Genomic DNA, 18,439 nt, shown 5'->3' with positions numbered 1-18,439 from the left:
TGCCCTATGGGTCAGTAAACCTATAACTTTCTTCAAATAATTCTCGATCTAACTTATTTTTGCTTCCACTCCATCAATTAAAGTTGCGTCCATATATCTTGATCATGGTTTCTTTCCACCACTCAAATCTCAGTATTTAAAAAGATGAACTCTGCCTATTTATACTATTTTTCATTTCTGAAGAGTTTTTGTACCAAGATTGTTGTGGTTCTTGGGAGGGCAGCAACTAACCAGAAAGTCATATTGAGGGTTGAGGCTACCAAAGCAGAGCAGCCAGAGTAGATAATCTTTCAACCCCTTAGATCCACTCAAATATTCTTGTCATCTTATTCGTATGGTGTACCCTAGTATTATGCTGTGCAAAAAAAGACCATTCGTCTATTTAATCTCTTACTGACTTTTTTCAGCAGTCTATTTTCCCAACAGAAATGCAGCCAGTCTCTCAAAAGAAGCATAGTTTTCTGTTCTGCCTTTTTAATGGTAATTTTATTATCCTTTATAAAGGTCTAAAATATTTTCCTTTCGGCAGCCTACATTTTAAGCACACTCCATTAAATCCACTACAAACAAACTTTACTAGGTCCACATTTTCTATAGCTAGATTTAGAAAAAAATAAAGTTGTTTCTATATTTGTCTTCATCTGGTTTAGCACAGGGCTAAATCGCTGGCTTTGAAAGCAGACCAAGGCAGGCCAGCACGGTTCAATTTCCGTACCAGCCTCCCCGAACAGGCGCCGGAATGTGGCGACTAGGGGCTTTTCACAGTAACTTCATTTGAAGCCGACTTGTGACAATAAGTGATTTTCATTTCATTTCATTTTCATCTCATGAGAGTTGAGATCCAGGTCTCTTAACTCGGCCCCTTAAATTCGGGGAACTGCTTTGAAATGAAATGAAAATCGCTTATTGTCACAAGTAGGCTTCAAATGAAGTTACTGTGAAAAGCCCCTAGTCGCCACATTCCGGCACCTGTTCGGGGAGGCTGGTACGGGAACTTCCTTGTCTGCAATAATGAGACCAAAACTAAACCTGGAACTCCAGGCATAGTTTCGGCAAGACCAGGAAATTTTTCAGATGCTTTTAAATTCCAAGCCTGATACTCAATAACCACTACTTCCTTTACCTGTATCCCTTCCTGGTATTGTCCTGTCCTTCACCTGCTTTCTTAAGCTTTAGGCATGTTGCAGGTTTTTTAAAAAAAAAAGTAAACCCCACAAGAAATTTACAGTTCTTGAAACTGTTATGTCTACATACATAAAATGATGGTGTGTTTATGCCATTTTCATGGAAAACCCCTTTCGAAGAAAGGCCAAAAGCTGCAAAAAAAGATGCTGTGTTGGCTTACCAGAATGAGAGGTGACATTTAGGAAAAGTGACCGGAATCGGGTTGGTCTTTTACTGCCGAGAAGTTGGAAAAGCAGCTTAAAAGGTCACTGTCGAGATTAAAATGGTTATGTTGAACCAATATTTTCACTGGACGCAATTTGAAATCATTTGAGTTGGTCATTTTTAACAGAGGGTGATTAGAATATAGAATTCACGTTGAAAGACTGCAGAGTCAATGAATTCTTAAAGGGAACTAGATAATTGCTTGAGAAAGGGACCTTAAAGAATGAGACATGAACAGGCAAGAGTGGATTAGAGAAAAAGCACAATGCAGGCCTGACAAACTTTCATTAAAATCTTATAGCAACTGAACTGTTTTTGAATTGTAATTTATGGCTTTGTTATACTGAAACTTTAAATGTTTTTCCTATGTGAGCAGATGCATTTTGCCAACTACTTTCATCTCTCCATTCTTAATCTTGATCAAACTTGACCACTTGATTTGTTCCAATTGAGGACCATTTTAAAAATACATTAATTATCCTGGCGTATTTAGCCCTCTGTCACTAAATTGACATTCAGTGGAGTCATGAGCAGGAAGCAGGCAAATGGCGTCAGTCATTTGGCGTGTAATGTAATGAATGCAAATAAATTCACTTGCATAAGCTGAGAGGAGCCTGAAATGCAATGTACTCCTGAGTCACTTGAGATTTGCATATACTCTGTCAATGGCTTTTATAAGGAGTCAAATGTTGAAAATAGATTGCACTAATCTGGACGTTTTGAAATTGCTTTTTGAAAATAACTGTACTTCAGCATTTCGGGGGCATCCCCATGAGTGAATAATGCTACATTCTTTTAATCCCCTCGAGTGCTATTTGTGAAGTGACGTGGGACTCCACACCATATTGCCTGGATGATAAACTTCTTGTAGTGTGAGTGACTCCTCCCAGGTGCAAACTGACAACACAGCACAGTAGGCTTTCTTGTATGCAGCTGTGCTCGAGCATTTTAGCAAGATTTTATTATTTTTGTCTGTCTGCACGTGTTTTCTCGGTTTTCTTAGTATGCTTTATTTTGAAAATGAGGCTTAATGTGACATATAAATAACAAAACAAGTGACCAGCTTTCATTATACTTCTAGGAATGGCAACAGGCTCGTGACTTTAAACAAAGTTGTTTTAAATATACATAATGGATGACAGTATTGATCATAAAGTGATTCAGTTGGGCTTACCTGTTGTATCAGTTGCTCTATTTTGGTGAACTCCTTAAAATCCTTTGAGCTGCTTGATCATAGCTACTTGGCTTACTTATTGGCTTTTCAGAAATGTGCTGTATTTTCCCTCCAATTTCAATTGAGGCCAGTGAATAATTCCAAAACACTAGTAGTTTAGAAATGGATTTGAGGCATTGAGAAATTCTTGTTAGACAGGCATCCAAGTTTACAAATATTTGTGAGGCTTTTAAAGCATCAATCAATTTGTCAAATCAAAATCTTCACCTTGTATTAATTTATCCCCATGGAATTAGGACTCCCCAAATGAGCTAGCAGCCATAAAATCCCACTGTTTGTGGGCAAGATTCATATCCTGCAAACTAAAGGCATTTATGTAAATCTGAACTAACCATTTCAGCCAATTTGATCATTTTGATGAATGCTTCAGACGTCTGATGTCTAAAAATATGCAACGGAATGATTTGGTCTCTTAGAAATGGTGTATTATAAGCAATATTGCAGAAAGCAAGTTGTTCTGGAGGGCAGCGCAGAGGCACAGTAGGGCACTGCTGCCTCACAGAGCCAGAGATCAGGGTTTGATTCAGACCTTGGGTAACTGTTGCCTGAGTGGAGTTTGTACATTCTTCCCATGTCTGCGTGAGTTTCCTCCAGGTGCTCTGGTTTCCTCCCACAGTCCGAAGTTATGCAAATTAGGTGCATTTCCTGCGCTAAATTGCCTCTAGGTGGGGTTACTGGGATAGGATGGGGGATTGGGATAGGGTGGGGGATTGGGCCTAGGTAAGGTGCTCTTAAAGAGGGTCGGTGCAGGCTCGATGGGCTGAATGGCTTCTTGTACTTGGCCTCTTGCACTGTAGGGATTCTATGATCGTATGCAGGAAAGGTATATAATTGTTAATTATTTTGTTCTAGTTGGGTTGTGACTGTACAAAGGTGCTTAATAGATTTTGCCTTTCAGAAGGGAGTCTGGATTCTGAGTTTTATCTTTGCTATGTTTTGAGCCTTGGTGAGACCACACCTGGAGTATTGTGTGCAGTATTGGTCTCCTTGCCTAAGGATGGATATACTGGCCATAGCGGGAGTGCACTGAAGGTTCACCAGACTAATCCCTGGGATGGTGGGATATCCCTGAGGAGAGATTGAGGAGACTCGGACTGTATTTTCCAGAGTTTAGAATAATTGGGTGACCTCATTATTCATACAGGGTTCAAGAGGGTAGATGCAGGAAGGATGTTTCAACCGGGGGGGGAGAGGTGGGGAAAGAGACAGACTGTCTCAGATTAAGAGGTAAGCCATTTAGGACCGAGATGAGGAATTTCTTCAGTCAGGGGATGGTGAACTTTGGAATTCTTCACCCTGGAGGGCTGTGGAGGTTCAGTCATTTGTGTGTTCAAAGCAGAGGTCGATAGATTTCTGGATACCAATCAAATGAGGGATATGGGGATAGTACAGGAACATGGCGTTGAGATAGAAGATCAACCATGATCTAGTTAAATGGTGGAGTAGACTGGAGGGGCCGAATGATGTACTCCAGCTCTTGTGTTCCTATAGCTTTGACATTGGCTATTTTGAAGTGATGAATTTCCTTTTCACTTGTACATGACCTTCAGTTCATCACGGAGAAATCACCATTGTTACTCGTGCCTTTATTATTGACTCTGTCATGTTTACATATCTGCATGCTTCATATGGACAGTTAAACTGAGCTAGCAGTGTGACTGGAAATCCTGCAGTTATCCACGGGGAGCATCTGGCTTAGCGGGGGGGATCCAGCACTGTAGGTCTCTAATGTCAGGGAGCGGCGAATATTACATTAGGTCACTGCAATTGGCTATAGACGTCTAAGAAAGCATGTAATCAACTTTTGTTAGGGCTATTGTTTCGGGTCACTGATGGCGTAGTCAATGATATGTTTTTGTCACGTTCTAAATGCATTGTGCCATATACCTCGATCAACAACATACACGCTTCCTTTGTCAAAAGCCTAACACCCACTCTCCCAGCATTCAGTAATTGCGTTGTTAGCTGTGTGCCTTTGATTGCAATGCTAAATGTCAACATATAACATAAGGAACAGGTTAAATGCAGCATTGCACATCAGGTTAAATGTTCCCGTTCCCAAGACCTGCTACACAATTACATTTTTCAACTTGGAGTACTTCCAATATTCTTCTACTTTGATTCCTATTTTTTTTAACCTTGAATTTCTACTTTTTAAAAAAAAATGTGACTTACAGGAACTGTGCAAACCTGTACACTTGATATTACAGATTATAATTTGAATAATGCAGTGAAAAAAAAAACAGCTCCCCTCAGTTCCTTGATGTCCTTTTAAATTATTTTTCTTACAGTTCTTATGTGTAAAACAAAAAAAAAATCAGTTTCCAAAACATTGCAAAGCCTCTGAGCTGGGCCACATGAGAGATGAATGGTAGCATTCTTGCTTACAGTTACTACTGGCATTGTTTGAAAATATGCCATGCATTCCAATGAAATTTTGTATGCTACAAGTTAACAATAAATCGTAGTCAATAAGAATTATTTTGGAATTTGATATACAATTGGCCAAGACCTTGATCACTTTTAATTAATTTTTAAAATATGTAATATATTCTAAAGCGATGAGCAGGTTAAAATATGCCATTTCAGTGAGAACTCCTATGTCAGTCTATCCATACCAAAATTGTTTGTTATTTTACCTGCAGCAATAGTTATGTACCTGTAAGTAGCTCTGCAATGAGACTAAAATGCCAGCTAATATTCTCAAAGGAGATTTGCTGCTCTTTATCATGCCTGAATGATTCATCTAGCTGATTACAAAATTCTTGATCAAGTTCCATCTGTGACAGCTTTTCAACATGGCCATATCCGTGTGTGCTTTTTATTTATTTGCTGGCTTCCATCATCTGCTTAGGCCTGATTAAACCAGTTTAGTCCCACTAATAATTCCAAGTGCTCTACTGAAAGAAAGTACACATGTTTTCCAACTTTTCCCTGACATGAGAGAAACTCATGCCAACTACACCTCATTCACTATTGGTGCCTTAATATAATAATCGTAAAATAATCTTTATTATTGTCACAAGTAGGCTTGCATTAACACACTGCAATGAAGTTACTGTGAAAAGCCCCTAGTCGCCACACTCCGGCGCTTGTTCGGGTACGTACACTGAGGGAGAACTCAATGTCCAATTCACCTAACTAGCACATCTTTCAGGACTTGTGGGAGGAAACTAGAGCACCCAGAGGAAGCCCACGCAGACACTGGGAGAACGTGCAGGCTCCGCAGAGATGGTGACCCAAGCCGGGAATCGAACCTGGGGCCCTGGTGCTGTGAAGCACCAGTGCTAACCACTGTTGCCATGCTGCCCACTGGTCTTCACTAGTGTCTGACCTTGCTGGAGTTTGTGGTCAATGCAATAATAGTTTGTTGTTCTGCAGTTTAAGGAATTTTTAAAAGGATTGTTTAACGAAAAAAAAGCCTATTGGTCCTCCAGGATGTAATGTGACAGTGGTCAAAAGTTGACTGGGATGGCGAAATGGCGAACATTCCTGGGCCTGTAGGAAGGAATATAGGAACTGATCATGGCCCTTCACCTTCGGAGACCAAAATCTGAATTAGCAGGGTGAGGGGGTGGGGAGAGGAAGCAAGGACACTATTTGCACCCCCTTCCCCTTCTACTGACCCCATCTGAGGCAGCTTACTTTCCTTTACCACCCATGCCCCACTTTCTGCCCTGCAGCCTCCCTTCATCTTTCCTACCTAAATCATTTCTGTTTTCTCTGCTTGAGTTTTCCACTTAATTACTTTTTTTTTGTCTCTCTCTCTCTCTCTCTTTCTCCCCCCCCCCCCCCCCCCCCCCCCCCTGTGATTTAATATAGCTTCAATATAACTTCAGTTGAAAATGTAATCATTGGATTTTCTAATGGCAAGGACTGGCATTTTTTTAAAAAGTGGTCTGAAAGTGTGTTTGTCTGGTCAAATCATCCCTCTCTTTCTCCTCCCCCCATCCCCCTGTCACCTCAAGATTCCCCTGGTGATTGGCTGGTAGTTTTTTGTTGCATATGATCAGAGATGGCAAAATGATTTATCTGCTGGAAGAAGGTAGGGAAACATCATATTCCACCCACCCCCCACTGCGCCATTTATGCAGTTTTTGTATTTCATGACCTTACATGGAGAGGAAGATTTGCTAAGAGGCTGCCTCACAAAAGATAATTGGTGAGTGATGTCATTCTGTCTTTGAGCTGATCTGTTCATCGGGTTAGCCAAGATTCAGCTTGTAAAATGTAAACATGCAATTCGATGTGTTTACTCCAAGCTGCATCATCAGCTGAATAGTTTTTTTCCCCCAGCGACTTTCAAACACAGAAATTATCTTGCACATACTCCCTGCGGAGGATTCATAGCTGCTTGAAATTCAGGAGGAGATGCATTTCCATAAAAAGGCATATTTTCGGTGGAGAAAAAAAATGATCTGCAGCATGGGAGGAAATGGCCAGAAGCGGAACTAATAAAGTGTTCTGCAATGCAGTGCAGAGAGTTAAAACACAACGGCAGACCAGGGCGAGAATCCAAATGTTGCAGTGGGAAGCTTAACCAGTTTAGAAACCTTTGAATTTTTTTTAGCAAAGACAGTTTAGGATAGTTTACTCTTTCTCTTTGGTGTCTCTTGAGAGAAATACCAAAAAGTACTTTTGTGTAAAGCATTTTTGTGGTTGTTTGGAAAGTAAAATTTGCAATTTTCTATTATAAATGTTAAAATGTCACCAGAATTTGCAGTCACTATTTATTTCTGTAACACTGAAGTCAAACAAAAGTCGACGCATGCCCCCAACTTTTTATTTTGCAATAAATTGATGGCGAAAGTCATCTATTGGCTCAGCATTCTACTTTGATTTAAGGATCTTTTTTTCACCTGCACATCAGTAAATAGCCAACAAGATATTCCATTCTTAATTACTTCTTTCCTCACCATTTATTGATCTTAAATTTGCAACTTTTAATGAAAGACAACTCCAGATTTGGCATTGGAAATGTCCTCCTTAAAACACCGCATTCACAAACAACATTTCAAAATCAATGATAAACATACAAAATGATCTCTATTCATTTCTTACTAAGCAACTCTGGCACAGTTGCTTCACAGCGCCAGGGACCCGGGTTCGATTCCCCATTTGTGTCACTGTGTGCGGAGTCTGCACGTTTTCCCCGTGTCTGCGTGGGTTTCCTCCGGGTGCTCTGGTTTCTTCCCACAGAAGTTGGGTAAATTGGACATTCTGAATTCTCCCTCCCTGTACCCAAACAGGCACTTGAGTATGGCGACCAGGGGATTTTCACAGTAACTTCATTACAGTCTTGATGTAAGCCTACTTGTGACACTAATAAAGTTTATTATTAAGTTTAAATAACAAGCAAAACTTCCAATAGTTTCCAGAAAGGAACACTGCCCTTCAAGCAAGCATTAATGTGAAAGTGCAATGCTACCTTTTGTGTGGGACTTGACAATTGTGCAGTGCTGCATTGTGATTGCCATTGTGCTGTCACTTCATACAATTCTTAGCAAAAGACAAAATATAAAATTGTGCAAATGTATTCTAGTAAACTAAAAACTATTCCATTAGGCGTTTAATTGAAATCGCTAATTAGGATAGGGTTGAAAATGGTTCTACCATCCTTTCAGGCAGAGCGAGCACTCCATCTTGCGCGTGAAAAATAATTCTCAAGTTCCCTTTAAACCTCTGACTTTTTATCCTAATTATATACCTCTAGTAATGGATCCCTCAACCAGGGGAATAGGGTCTTCCTACCCTCTTCCAGGTCTCTCTCAGTTTTAGACACTTAATAGGCCATCCCTCAGCCCCCCCCCTCTGTCCCAAAGAAAACAATCCCAGCCTATCCAAACTTTCGTCCAGTCTAGGCAGTATCCTGTGAAAACCACAACAAGCATGAAGTTAGATGTGGTTGAGAAAGGACTGGTGGTTAATGACAGATATGGAGAAGTCCAGCAAGGTGAGGGAGACTATCAGCAGATTCACATTGATCAGGGTGGCCTTCATGCTGTTGGTAGAACAAGACTGAGGAATTCAAACAGGGAGTGACGCAAGAGGTGACATAGATTTGGGTGGTGGTGTGAATATGCTTGTGAAATTTAGAGGAAAGGGAGGTTGTATATGTTAATTGTAGTTTGAAGGGGAAGGTCTCGAAGATGGGCTTTTTACTGAGGGAGATCATCAGTGGAGGCTATTGCTTGTGTCAACAGGCACTGGGCTTGTGAATCGTAGTTAGGAGTTGATTTAAAGTAGAGTGGAGGACCGAAGATGGATCTTGTGAATGCAAAGTGGTTGTGGGATAGATGGAGGAAGTCAGAAGGAGGCTGATTTTCAAATCCGCTTGTTGGTCTTGAGGATTTAGCGCGCTGAATGGGTTGGAGGACTGATTTAGAATTTTAGGATTGTCTTTGCTGTGCATAACTCTGGAGGGGAAAGAAATGGTGTTCTTGAAGATTCTTTCAAAAGATCAGATTAGTTCGTCAAAGTTCACTAGAATAAAAATAATTTCTACCAAGTCTCTTGATTTACTTCTAAATGTATATCTGTTGAGCCAGCCTGGGCCTCCTGGCTCTCGTTCACATTTGAAATTCGAATTGAGAATTTGTATAACCTGGATGCTCTAATTATCGTGTTTGATGCCAGATATCTCTGGAAAACCCAATGTTGCAGGGTTAAGGCAACTGAGTTCTCTCAGCCAACGCCGGTTCGGAGAATTGCCGGGCCTGGTGTGATTTGCACGCCGATGCCCCGAAGTCGGTCCCCCGATTGTCCGGTGACTGGAGAATCGGCGCCAGCGGTTGAGCCCCCCTCTCCCCGCTGATTCTCCGCCCGGGATGGGCCGAGTGGCCGCCAAAAAAGCCCTAGTCCCGCCGGCGGTGTTCACATCTGGTCTTACCCGGCAGGACCTCGGCATCCATCCTGTCGGGGGCGGCCTGGTGGTTGGGTGGGGGGGGGGGGTCTCCACCGTGGCCTGGCCTACGATTGGAGCCTACCGATCGGCAGGCTGGCCTCTCCTGGTGGAGCCTCTTCTGCTCCGTGCCGGCTCCTGTAGCCCTAGGCCATGTTGTGTCGGGGCTGGCGCGGAGAAGGAAGCTACCGCGCATTCGCACCGGTCGCAGTGTGCATTCACGCCGGTCACAGTGCGCATGCGTGCATTCATGACGGTCGGCGCGCGCATGTGCAGACGCGCAGCGCCCATTTGACGCCGGTATCGGCCGCTGGAGCGGCGTGGGTCGCTCCAGTGCCGTGCTGGCCTCCTGTCGGGCAGAGGAGCGCTACACTTAATGGTCCGATGACGCCGTCGTTAAACACTCCAGTTTTTACGACGGTGTCAACACTCTGCCATCAGATGGGAGAATCCCGCCCCCGATACTTAGACCTGCTGGATTGCAAGTAAATCAATTTGTGATCCATTTGTTCATGTGCAATTCCAGATTTTTGTTGGCAGCTAAATTATTATTGCTAAAGGGATTATAGAACATAGAATCCCTACAGTGCAGAAGGAGGTCATTCGGCCCATCGAGTCTGCACCAACCCTCTGAAAGAGCACTTTACCCAGGCCCACTCCATCTCACCCTTAAATACAAGTTTTGCCTTGTAATACCTTGTCAACACCTTTTTTATTCTGCACTTGGCTCTGGCATCACTTTCCACCACCTTCACTGATGGAAAGGGCTTGCTCTTTTCAAGGATGAACATGCAAGTTTTGTTCGTGCATGGGTGAACCAGCATGAAAAATTAGGTTGCCTCAGAAGTGTGAGCTGGTACTGATCACTGTACTGAGACGGTCAGTAAATTATGGTGTGATGAGGCCTCTCCTTATAAAGCAAGACATGATTGAGAAGTGACCTACTTTAATTGCTTTGATCTGTAACATCACTAACTTTACTCTATTGATTTAAAGTCCCCGTGGTGATATGGGGGTTTCACTGCAGTATAACAGGCATGTCAGATAGATGTCTTTGCCATTTCTATTTGAAAGTGAAAACATTTAAGAAAAGCAGCTATACTTGTTTTTATTCTTCCAATTTGAGTTATCTAGAGTATTTTGAGTTGCGTGGCACTAGGGACTACGGAGTGTTACGTGACGTTCAAGCAGAATTGTAAAGCACAGAATGAGGCCATTTGGCTCTTTGAAAGAGCTACGCAATTAAACCCCCACTATCCTTTCCCCATAGCCCTGCAAATATTTCCGTTTCAAATATTTCCCCCATTCCCTTTTGAAAGTTACTGTTGCGCCTGGTTCCATTTTTTTTCGGGCTGCGTATTTGCTACATTAAAGAGAAAAATCCCCTCCAGTGTGTTTGCCGAATTATTTATTTCCTGTAGTGGATTGTTACCAATGTGCTCAGTAAACCTAATGACACCATTAGGCCTGGAAGCATATTTGTGGCGTCAAGACTGTTTTATTATTTTAAAGCCTTTTAAGCGGTGGATTACATTCTTTTCAGAGCAGTCCGAGTGCAAAGCAGGTTTTATATTCTGTTGCCACTGGTGACGATGGCTGCCAGCTATTGATGTGGGCTGCATAAGATGGGACAGGAAGAGTGTTTTTAGCACAACACAAGATCAGGGTGCAGTCAGGTGACAGGAAAGAGATTTTACAGTGCGATGTACTTGCACCAGTATAGATAGCACTGGTGTATATATAAGCAAATGCTGTATGAGAGAGTTGTGGTAAATTCATTCCATTGTTTTACTGACCATAACTTTAACTTGGGTAATGTTTGTTTCTTGGATGTATTAGCTTTTAAATATGTGGGATGCATGCAAGAAGTTATTGATTTGACAGTGCTGCACGCAAGTGATCTGCCTGTAGGGTATGAAGTATATAAGAGTTCTACAGCTGTTAGCCTGAACGGTCCCTGTAAAGATAGGATATTTGGGCAAATTTAAAAAAAATTATCCTTTCAATTTTCAGCCTCTCACCACGCTGCCCTAAAACCTGATTTTCATTCAATTAAAATGCAGTTCAGAGTTGCTCATCTGGAGCAATCTACTGGCTGTTTAAGATGGCTAGTCATTTCGTACCAGTGCAAATGTTAAATGTGGTATGTGAGCATGGTTGATTCAGCAGCCTAGCACGTCTGGCATAGTTGATCTGATTTGAGTTCTGGGGAAGTTTGTCTTCACTGCTCGTTTCATCTATTCAAGCCTCGGGTACTTGTAGTGAGATGGCCTCTGTTTTATCTAGCATGCTGTTCCCTTCAACATTGCAGCATTGTTAATATTGGAAATCTGTAACTCTTCAAAATGGAGGCACAAAGAAAAACATCCATAGGTGGTAGTGGGCTTGTTGCTGTAGGCATGATTTTCTTCCTGTCAGGGTTTGTTGAAGTTTTGGAAAGGAAAACCTTTAGACCTGGATTTTTTTAGATTATAAATAATATGGTGCGCATATTATACTTAACCTGGCTTGATTTTGTAGTGTCTGGAGACTAAAATTAAGTCATCTTCTCTCCCTATGAGGTTTTGTGCATACAGCAGTTTGATTCACCAGTAATGTTGGTGAATGTAGATGTTGCTGAGCTCTACACAAAATACAAGCTATATGGATTGTGTCTTTTTGTTCCTAAACGGGCTGTATCTTTGTCTTACAGATAGTGACGCAGTTCAAGAACGTCACAGGATGCGCGAATACAAACTGGTCGTCCTCGGTTCCGGAGGTGTGGGGAAGTCTGCGCTGGTAAGTACCAGTAAAAGTGCTAACAGTAGTTCAGTTATCCTATGGACTGGAGTAAAACGTACGGGAGCATAGGAAAAGTTGCAACTTTTCCAGTGTTCAGATGATACGGGCTAAACTTTAATAATTTTGGTTCACCAACTTGGAATCAGTAGCTGGGGTTTTCCATTTGCAGCCCTGACCCGACGTTCCCAACCCATGTCTTTGAGATCACCAAGACCAGCCTACTTCAGCCTCTATAATGATGCAGTCTTCCCCAGCCTCGGCCCATTTGTGCGCTGAATCCTCATCCATGTCTTTTGTTGCTCCACTTTCAACACTCAACTTGAGCTCAACCAAAATTCTGCTGCCTGTATCCATAACTTGAATGGAGTCCCGTTCACCCCGTTGCCAGCTGAACTACATGAGCACCTGTTCCGGCAACACATTTCTACGATTTTTATTGTCTTGTATACCAGCTTGGCCTTGCACCTTCCTATCTGTAACCCTCTGCATCGCTACAACCATCTGAGATCTCTCTGGTCTCTTGGTAATAATAATCTTTATTGTCTAAAATATGTGTTAAAAGAACTATGTAAATGCATCTTGTGGAAATTTGTCTTGAATGGTAGTGTTGATTGGCTGCCCACTATGCAATACACCTGATATTCAGTTCCAATGCAGTCAGGAGAAGTGATTATAAGAGCAGCTGATCTGATGCCACCAACCAAGATAAATTTGTGCCCTGTAGCACCTTGCCTAACAAGCCAATTGTTTATGTTCAACTTCAACAACGAAAACAAAAAGGAATGAAACCCAACAGACACTCCGCATTGACCTAGCCACTGGAAATGACAATGGCACACCTAGCCCTGTCGACCCTGCAAAGTCCTCCTTATTAACATCTGTGGACTTATCCCATAATTGGGAGAACTGTCCCTCCGACAAGTTTAAAAAAAAAAAAAAAAGCCTGTTGCTCACTCGCGGAAGCATATCTTGCAGATAATGTCCCAGACAGCGCCATCGCCATTCCTGGGTATGGCCTGCCTCACCAGCAGGATCAACCCAGCCGAGGTTGCGGCATCGTGGTATACAGTTGGGAGGGAGCGCCCCTGGGAGTTCTCAATATCAACTCTGGACCCCATGAAGTCTTTTGATACCAGGTCAAACATTGGCAAGCAACCTCCTACTGATGACCATGTACTGTCCTCCATGTTGCACACCACTTGGAGAGGGCACTGAGGGTGGCAAGGGTGCTGAATGTATCTGGGTGGGGTACTTAAGTGCCCCATCACCAGAGTGGCTCAAGCTGGCCGGGTACTAAAGATCGTAATTGCTAGATTGGGTCTTCAGGTGCTGAGGGAAAAACATACTTTACCTCCCCTTCATCAACCTGCCTGCTGCAGATGCAACTGTCCATGATTGTATTGGTATAAATGGTCCAACGCACAGTCTTGTGGGGATATAGTCCTGTCTTCACATTTAGAATACCCTCCACCGTGTTGTGCTACCACCGTTTTAAATGACATAGACTTTGAATAGATCTAGCAACTCCAGATTGGACATCCATGAGGCGCTGTGGGCCATCAGCAACAACAAAATTGCACTCTACTACAATCTGCAACTTAAGTTTCGACAAATCCAGCACTCTACCACGAAGCCAAAGGATCAGCTCTGGTACAATGAAGAGTGCAGGAGGGTATGCCAGGAGTGATACCAGGCATACCTAAAAATGAGGTGTCCGTCAACCTGGTGAAGCTACAACACAGGAATACATGTGGCCAAACAGCATGAGCAGCAAGCAATAGAGATAAGCATTTCCTTAACCTACAGATCAGACCTAAGCTCTTGTGTCCTGCCACATCCAGTCGTGAATGGTGATGGGCAATTAAACAACTCGGTGGAGGAGGAGGCTCCACAAATATGCTCCTCCTCTATGGTGGAGGAACCAAGCATATCCGTGCAAAATTGAAGCATTTGCAACCATCTTCAGCCAGAAGTGCCGAGTGGATGATCCATCTCGACCTCTGGGAGGTCCCCAGCATCACCGATGCCAGTCATTAGCGAATTTGATTCATTCCACGTTCTATCAAGAAATTGCTAAAGGCACTAGATACTGCAAAGGCTCTGGGCCCTGACTAATGACTGCCTTGTTCAGTGCTGTTTGTGAGCCCTCACATACTGAAGCTGTTCATGCCCAAATGTAGCAAGACTTTGGACAATATCCAGACTTGGTGTGACAAGTGTCAAATAACTATTATGCCACAAGTGCCAGGCAAAGCCCATCTCCAACAAGAGAGAATCTAATCATCGCCCCTTGACATTCAATGGCATTACTGTCGCTGAATTCCACACCAACATACTGAGGCTTGCCATTGAATAGAAACTTAACTGGACTAGCCGTACAAATACTGTAGCTACAAGAACAGGTATATATTCTTATACGTATTTGTCTCCCCTCCCTCTGTGGCTGTGGTTGCCAGTTGGCCTAATTGCCGCAGCTGTACACCCCAGTGTTGGCCCAAGTGTGTATTGACCCCCTCTGCCCGTCCCCTGTCCTGTGTACCTTGCAGTCTTTCTCTTTCTTTCTCTCCCCCCCCCCCCCCCCCCCCCCGTGAGCTTTGTGTGAGCCCCCCCCCCATTGCTCTACTGGTTGCTGGCTACGAACTATGCTCTGCAGCTCTCGCCCCCTCCTTTCTGACATTTCTCTCCAGAATTTACATCTAGGTGGTACAGTGCCGTGCAAATAGTTTTTCAGTGTCTCCATACGCTGGGGTATCTGGTTCAGTGCTGGTTGTGTTGTTGTCTTCCCAGCCCATGTTTGTGGATGTACCTGTCCACATCCGCCAGTGCAGTGGAATAATATTCCCTGCCCTGGAAAGTCACCCAGAGCTTGGCTGAGTACAGCATTCCAAATCGCACATTGTTTTTATAAAGGGCCCCTTGGCTTGTTAAATTCTGCCCGGTGCTTGGCCAGGTCAGCACCAATGTGCTGGCACACCTGAATCGAGTGACCCTCTCAGTTGCAGGATCTTGTGTTTCTCGTCCAATTTTAGATCCTTTCCCGGTCTTGGTATCGGTGCAGCTTTGTGATGATGGCTCTTGGTTGTTCCCCGGCCTTGGACTTTGGCCTGGGCGACCTGGGGCTCTGTCTACTTCTGGAGAGTTGGGGAAGCTTTCCATTCCCACCAATTTACCTAGCATTTGGGCTACATATTCTGTGGGGTTCCTTACCTCCATAACTCCATCTAACCTTTTGGACAATAAGGAGCAATATATCACGGCCAAGCCACCTAACCTGCATATCTTTGGACTGTGGGAAGAAACCGGAGCACCTGGAGGAAACCCATGCAGACATGGGGACATGGCTTTGGTGTGTGCAGTCCATCAGGGGCAGGTGATTGACCAACTACAGCCTCTATCACCTTGTTGGAATTTCGTACTGGTTCCTTGCCTCTACCTAAAACTTCCGCCTCTGCATTGGGAATGACTAGATTTTGGCGTTCTTAGCGCACTGACTTTCCCTTAGTCAGGTTGATGCTTTCTTGGCTCTTAGTCAGGGACATTGTGCATCTTATTTGTCTTATTATCCAAATTGGTTTCTTTCTTTGAATCACCTGGCTGCCTGGATACATTGTTTTATTACTCTTTTTTTTTTTTTCTAAGGGTATAATCTAGTCCAAGCACTCTAGCTTTCTCTCTTCAGTCCTTCTAAAAGTTTCCCTCAAGTTGTGAATCTCTATTGTACTCTTTCCCCTTCACTTTTAAAAAGGCTGATGTGTGGTTGCTGTTTCATGGTTCCTCTCACCAAGTATCCTCGATTTGGGGGAACAAGACTGCATGGCTGTTCTGTAAAAGACTCCAGTACAATCCAAATAGGATTTGGTCAAAAGCATATTTTCAGAGTAGAGTTTGGTTTGTCATTTAGAATTTTTAAGTGTCTCAATATCAGAACCCCTCTGAGTAAATTGAAACTTCACTGAGGCAACCCAGTTAAGATAATTCACCCCGTGACCCACCCCACAATCTGCCATATATCCTGTGTGCTTCAAACAAAATTATTTGGGAGAATGTTACTGTTGCAGCCGAGGTTGCTGAGAACGTCCGTGCAGTGGGTGTTTTGTTCTGTACATGTTGAATCAACAGCTGGTCATGTATCCTGTGTAAACATCAACAGTTGTAATGTAAAAGTAGGTGTGATTTACGCCTTCTTGCATATCAACTTGGTTTGCTGAACAGTTGCGCAGTGCTTGCAGTTTAGCTATTCCGTGCATTCTAGAGTGTAACCATCTGAAGCATCCAATTGCTCGGATTCCATTCAATTTTACATTAGTTGGCAGCTGTACTCTAAATATTGTGACTGGTTAGTGTATCTGTAGTGCTGCTGCTGATGAAATGGAAGTGAGTTCAATGAAATATTCCTGTATTTAGTGCCTAACAATTTAATCAAACTATAATGCACTTATCTTGTGTCACCTGACAACCATGTCGCCCCTCTAATATTATACGGTCAGCTTTTTAAAATTTCCTGGCCTTGTTGGCTTCTGAAACATTCCAGAACCTGTGAATAAATGGCAATGTTCCTTTTTTGCGGGGCAATAATTTATATTTGCACTGTGCTGGGGCCTTTCATTTGAAGCAGCCTGACATCCGAAGCAGTATACCCTTGCAGGTTTCAGTGAAGCTTCGATTTTGTATGTGCTGGTTTTGTCACTCATGCAGGGCGTGCAAAATTGTTACTGGTGCATAAAAAATAGGGCAACTTGATAGTGACCTAGAAAAGAGCAGCAGTACAGCATTTACAGCATAGGCGGCTATTCAGCCATCATGTCTGTGCCAGCTCTCTGCAAGAGCAATTCAGCTGGTTCCATTTTCCATGGTCATATATGTCAAGAAAAGGAGTGGTCCTAGGACTGATAATAATAATAATCGCTTATTGTCACAAGTAGGCTTCAATGAAGTTACTGTGAAAAGCCCCGAGTCGCCACATTCCGGCGCCTGTTCGGGGAGGCCGGTACGGGAATTGAACCCGCGCTGCTGGCTTTGTTCTGCAATACAAGCCAGTTGTTTAGCCCACTGTGCTAAACCAGCCCCTACATGAACCCCAGTGTACATCATCTTCCAGTTCAAAGAACAAATGTCAACACTGCTTTTTCTTGTTACTTGATCAACTTGCTGCTACTTTTTATTCCATGTGTTTTTGCTTTGGTGGACACAATATAATACATCTCCCAGATAGTCTGCCATTGAGCCACCAAGATTAAATTGATTCAACATCTGCCTTGCTATCGAAACCACAGAATGGCTCATGTTAAATAAAAATTCATATTGTATTGAATTTTTAATCAATTTGAACTTTATATAAAACACAAAGCAGTTGGTTGCTCCAGTTTGTGACCTGAAAAGATTAACTACACCTCTCTCCACAGATGCTGACCTTTATTTTTTTTTTAAATTAAAATTTGAACGTTTACATAGTTGAGAATCACCAATTTTGTTTTTTTGTTTAAAAAAAAAAAAAGGAGCTCATTGGTGAGAATTTTGTGTTGTGACTTCAGTAGTTGCAATTCATTTTTTAAAAATTTTATTAGGATGTGGGCAAGGCTGGTTGGTCCAGCATTTATTGCCCATTCCTAACTGAACAGCGTGTCAACCATATTGTTGTGGATCTGCAGTCACGTGTGGGATGGACCAAATAAGAATGGTTTTGTGAGCCAGATGTGGGGATTTTTAAATGACAGTCGACTGGTTTCATGGTGATCATTGACTTTTTAAATTTCAGATTTAAATTCTATTATAATTACACCATCTATCATGCTGTGATTCAAACCCAGGTGCCCAGGGTATTGCTCTGGGTCTCTGGATTGCCAGTCTAATGACAATCCCACTATGTCACCACCTCAGTTATGGGGGTCGGTTAGCTCAGTTGGCTGGACGGTTGGTTCGTGATTGGGGGGCAAAGCACAGGGTCAATTCCTGTACCGACTGAGGTTATTAATGAAGGTCCTGCCTTCTTGACCTTCACCCTCGGGTTAAATCACCAACCACCAGTCAGCTCTCAAAGCCTCTAACTCTGGGACTCTGGCATCATTTTTATAATTGTAATTAGCAGTTTAGATTTTTTAACCGTAGCTAACCCATCAGCATTATAGTTAGGAAAC

At 42.8% G+C, this 18,439-nt stretch overlaps 1 protein-coding gene across 1 annotated transcript in view; it reads left to right on the top strand.

Moving 5' to 3' along the window:
* rap1aa (RAP1A, member of RAS oncogene family a) overlaps positions 1 to 18,439 on the top strand; it is a 140,222-nt gene that overhangs the window by 60,755 nt on the left and 61,028 nt on the right. The window contains exon 2 of the mRNA XM_072480151.1: positions 12,217 to 12,302. Within this exon, the coding sequence (XP_072336252.1) occupies positions 12,246 to 12,302 (57 nt within the window). The 5' untranslated portion in view covers positions 12,217 to 12,245. The remainder of the gene's footprint in view (positions 1 to 12,216; positions 12,303 to 18,439) is intronic.

This window comes from Scyliorhinus torazame, chromosome 17, assembly GCF_047496885.1.
Source record: "Scyliorhinus torazame isolate Kashiwa2021f chromosome 17, sScyTor2.1, whole genome shotgun sequence".
NCBI classification, from domain to species: Eukaryota; Metazoa; Chordata; class Chondrichthyes; order Carcharhiniformes; family Scyliorhinidae; genus Scyliorhinus; species Scyliorhinus torazame.
This window is presented reverse-complemented; position numbering and strand designations above follow the sequence as displayed.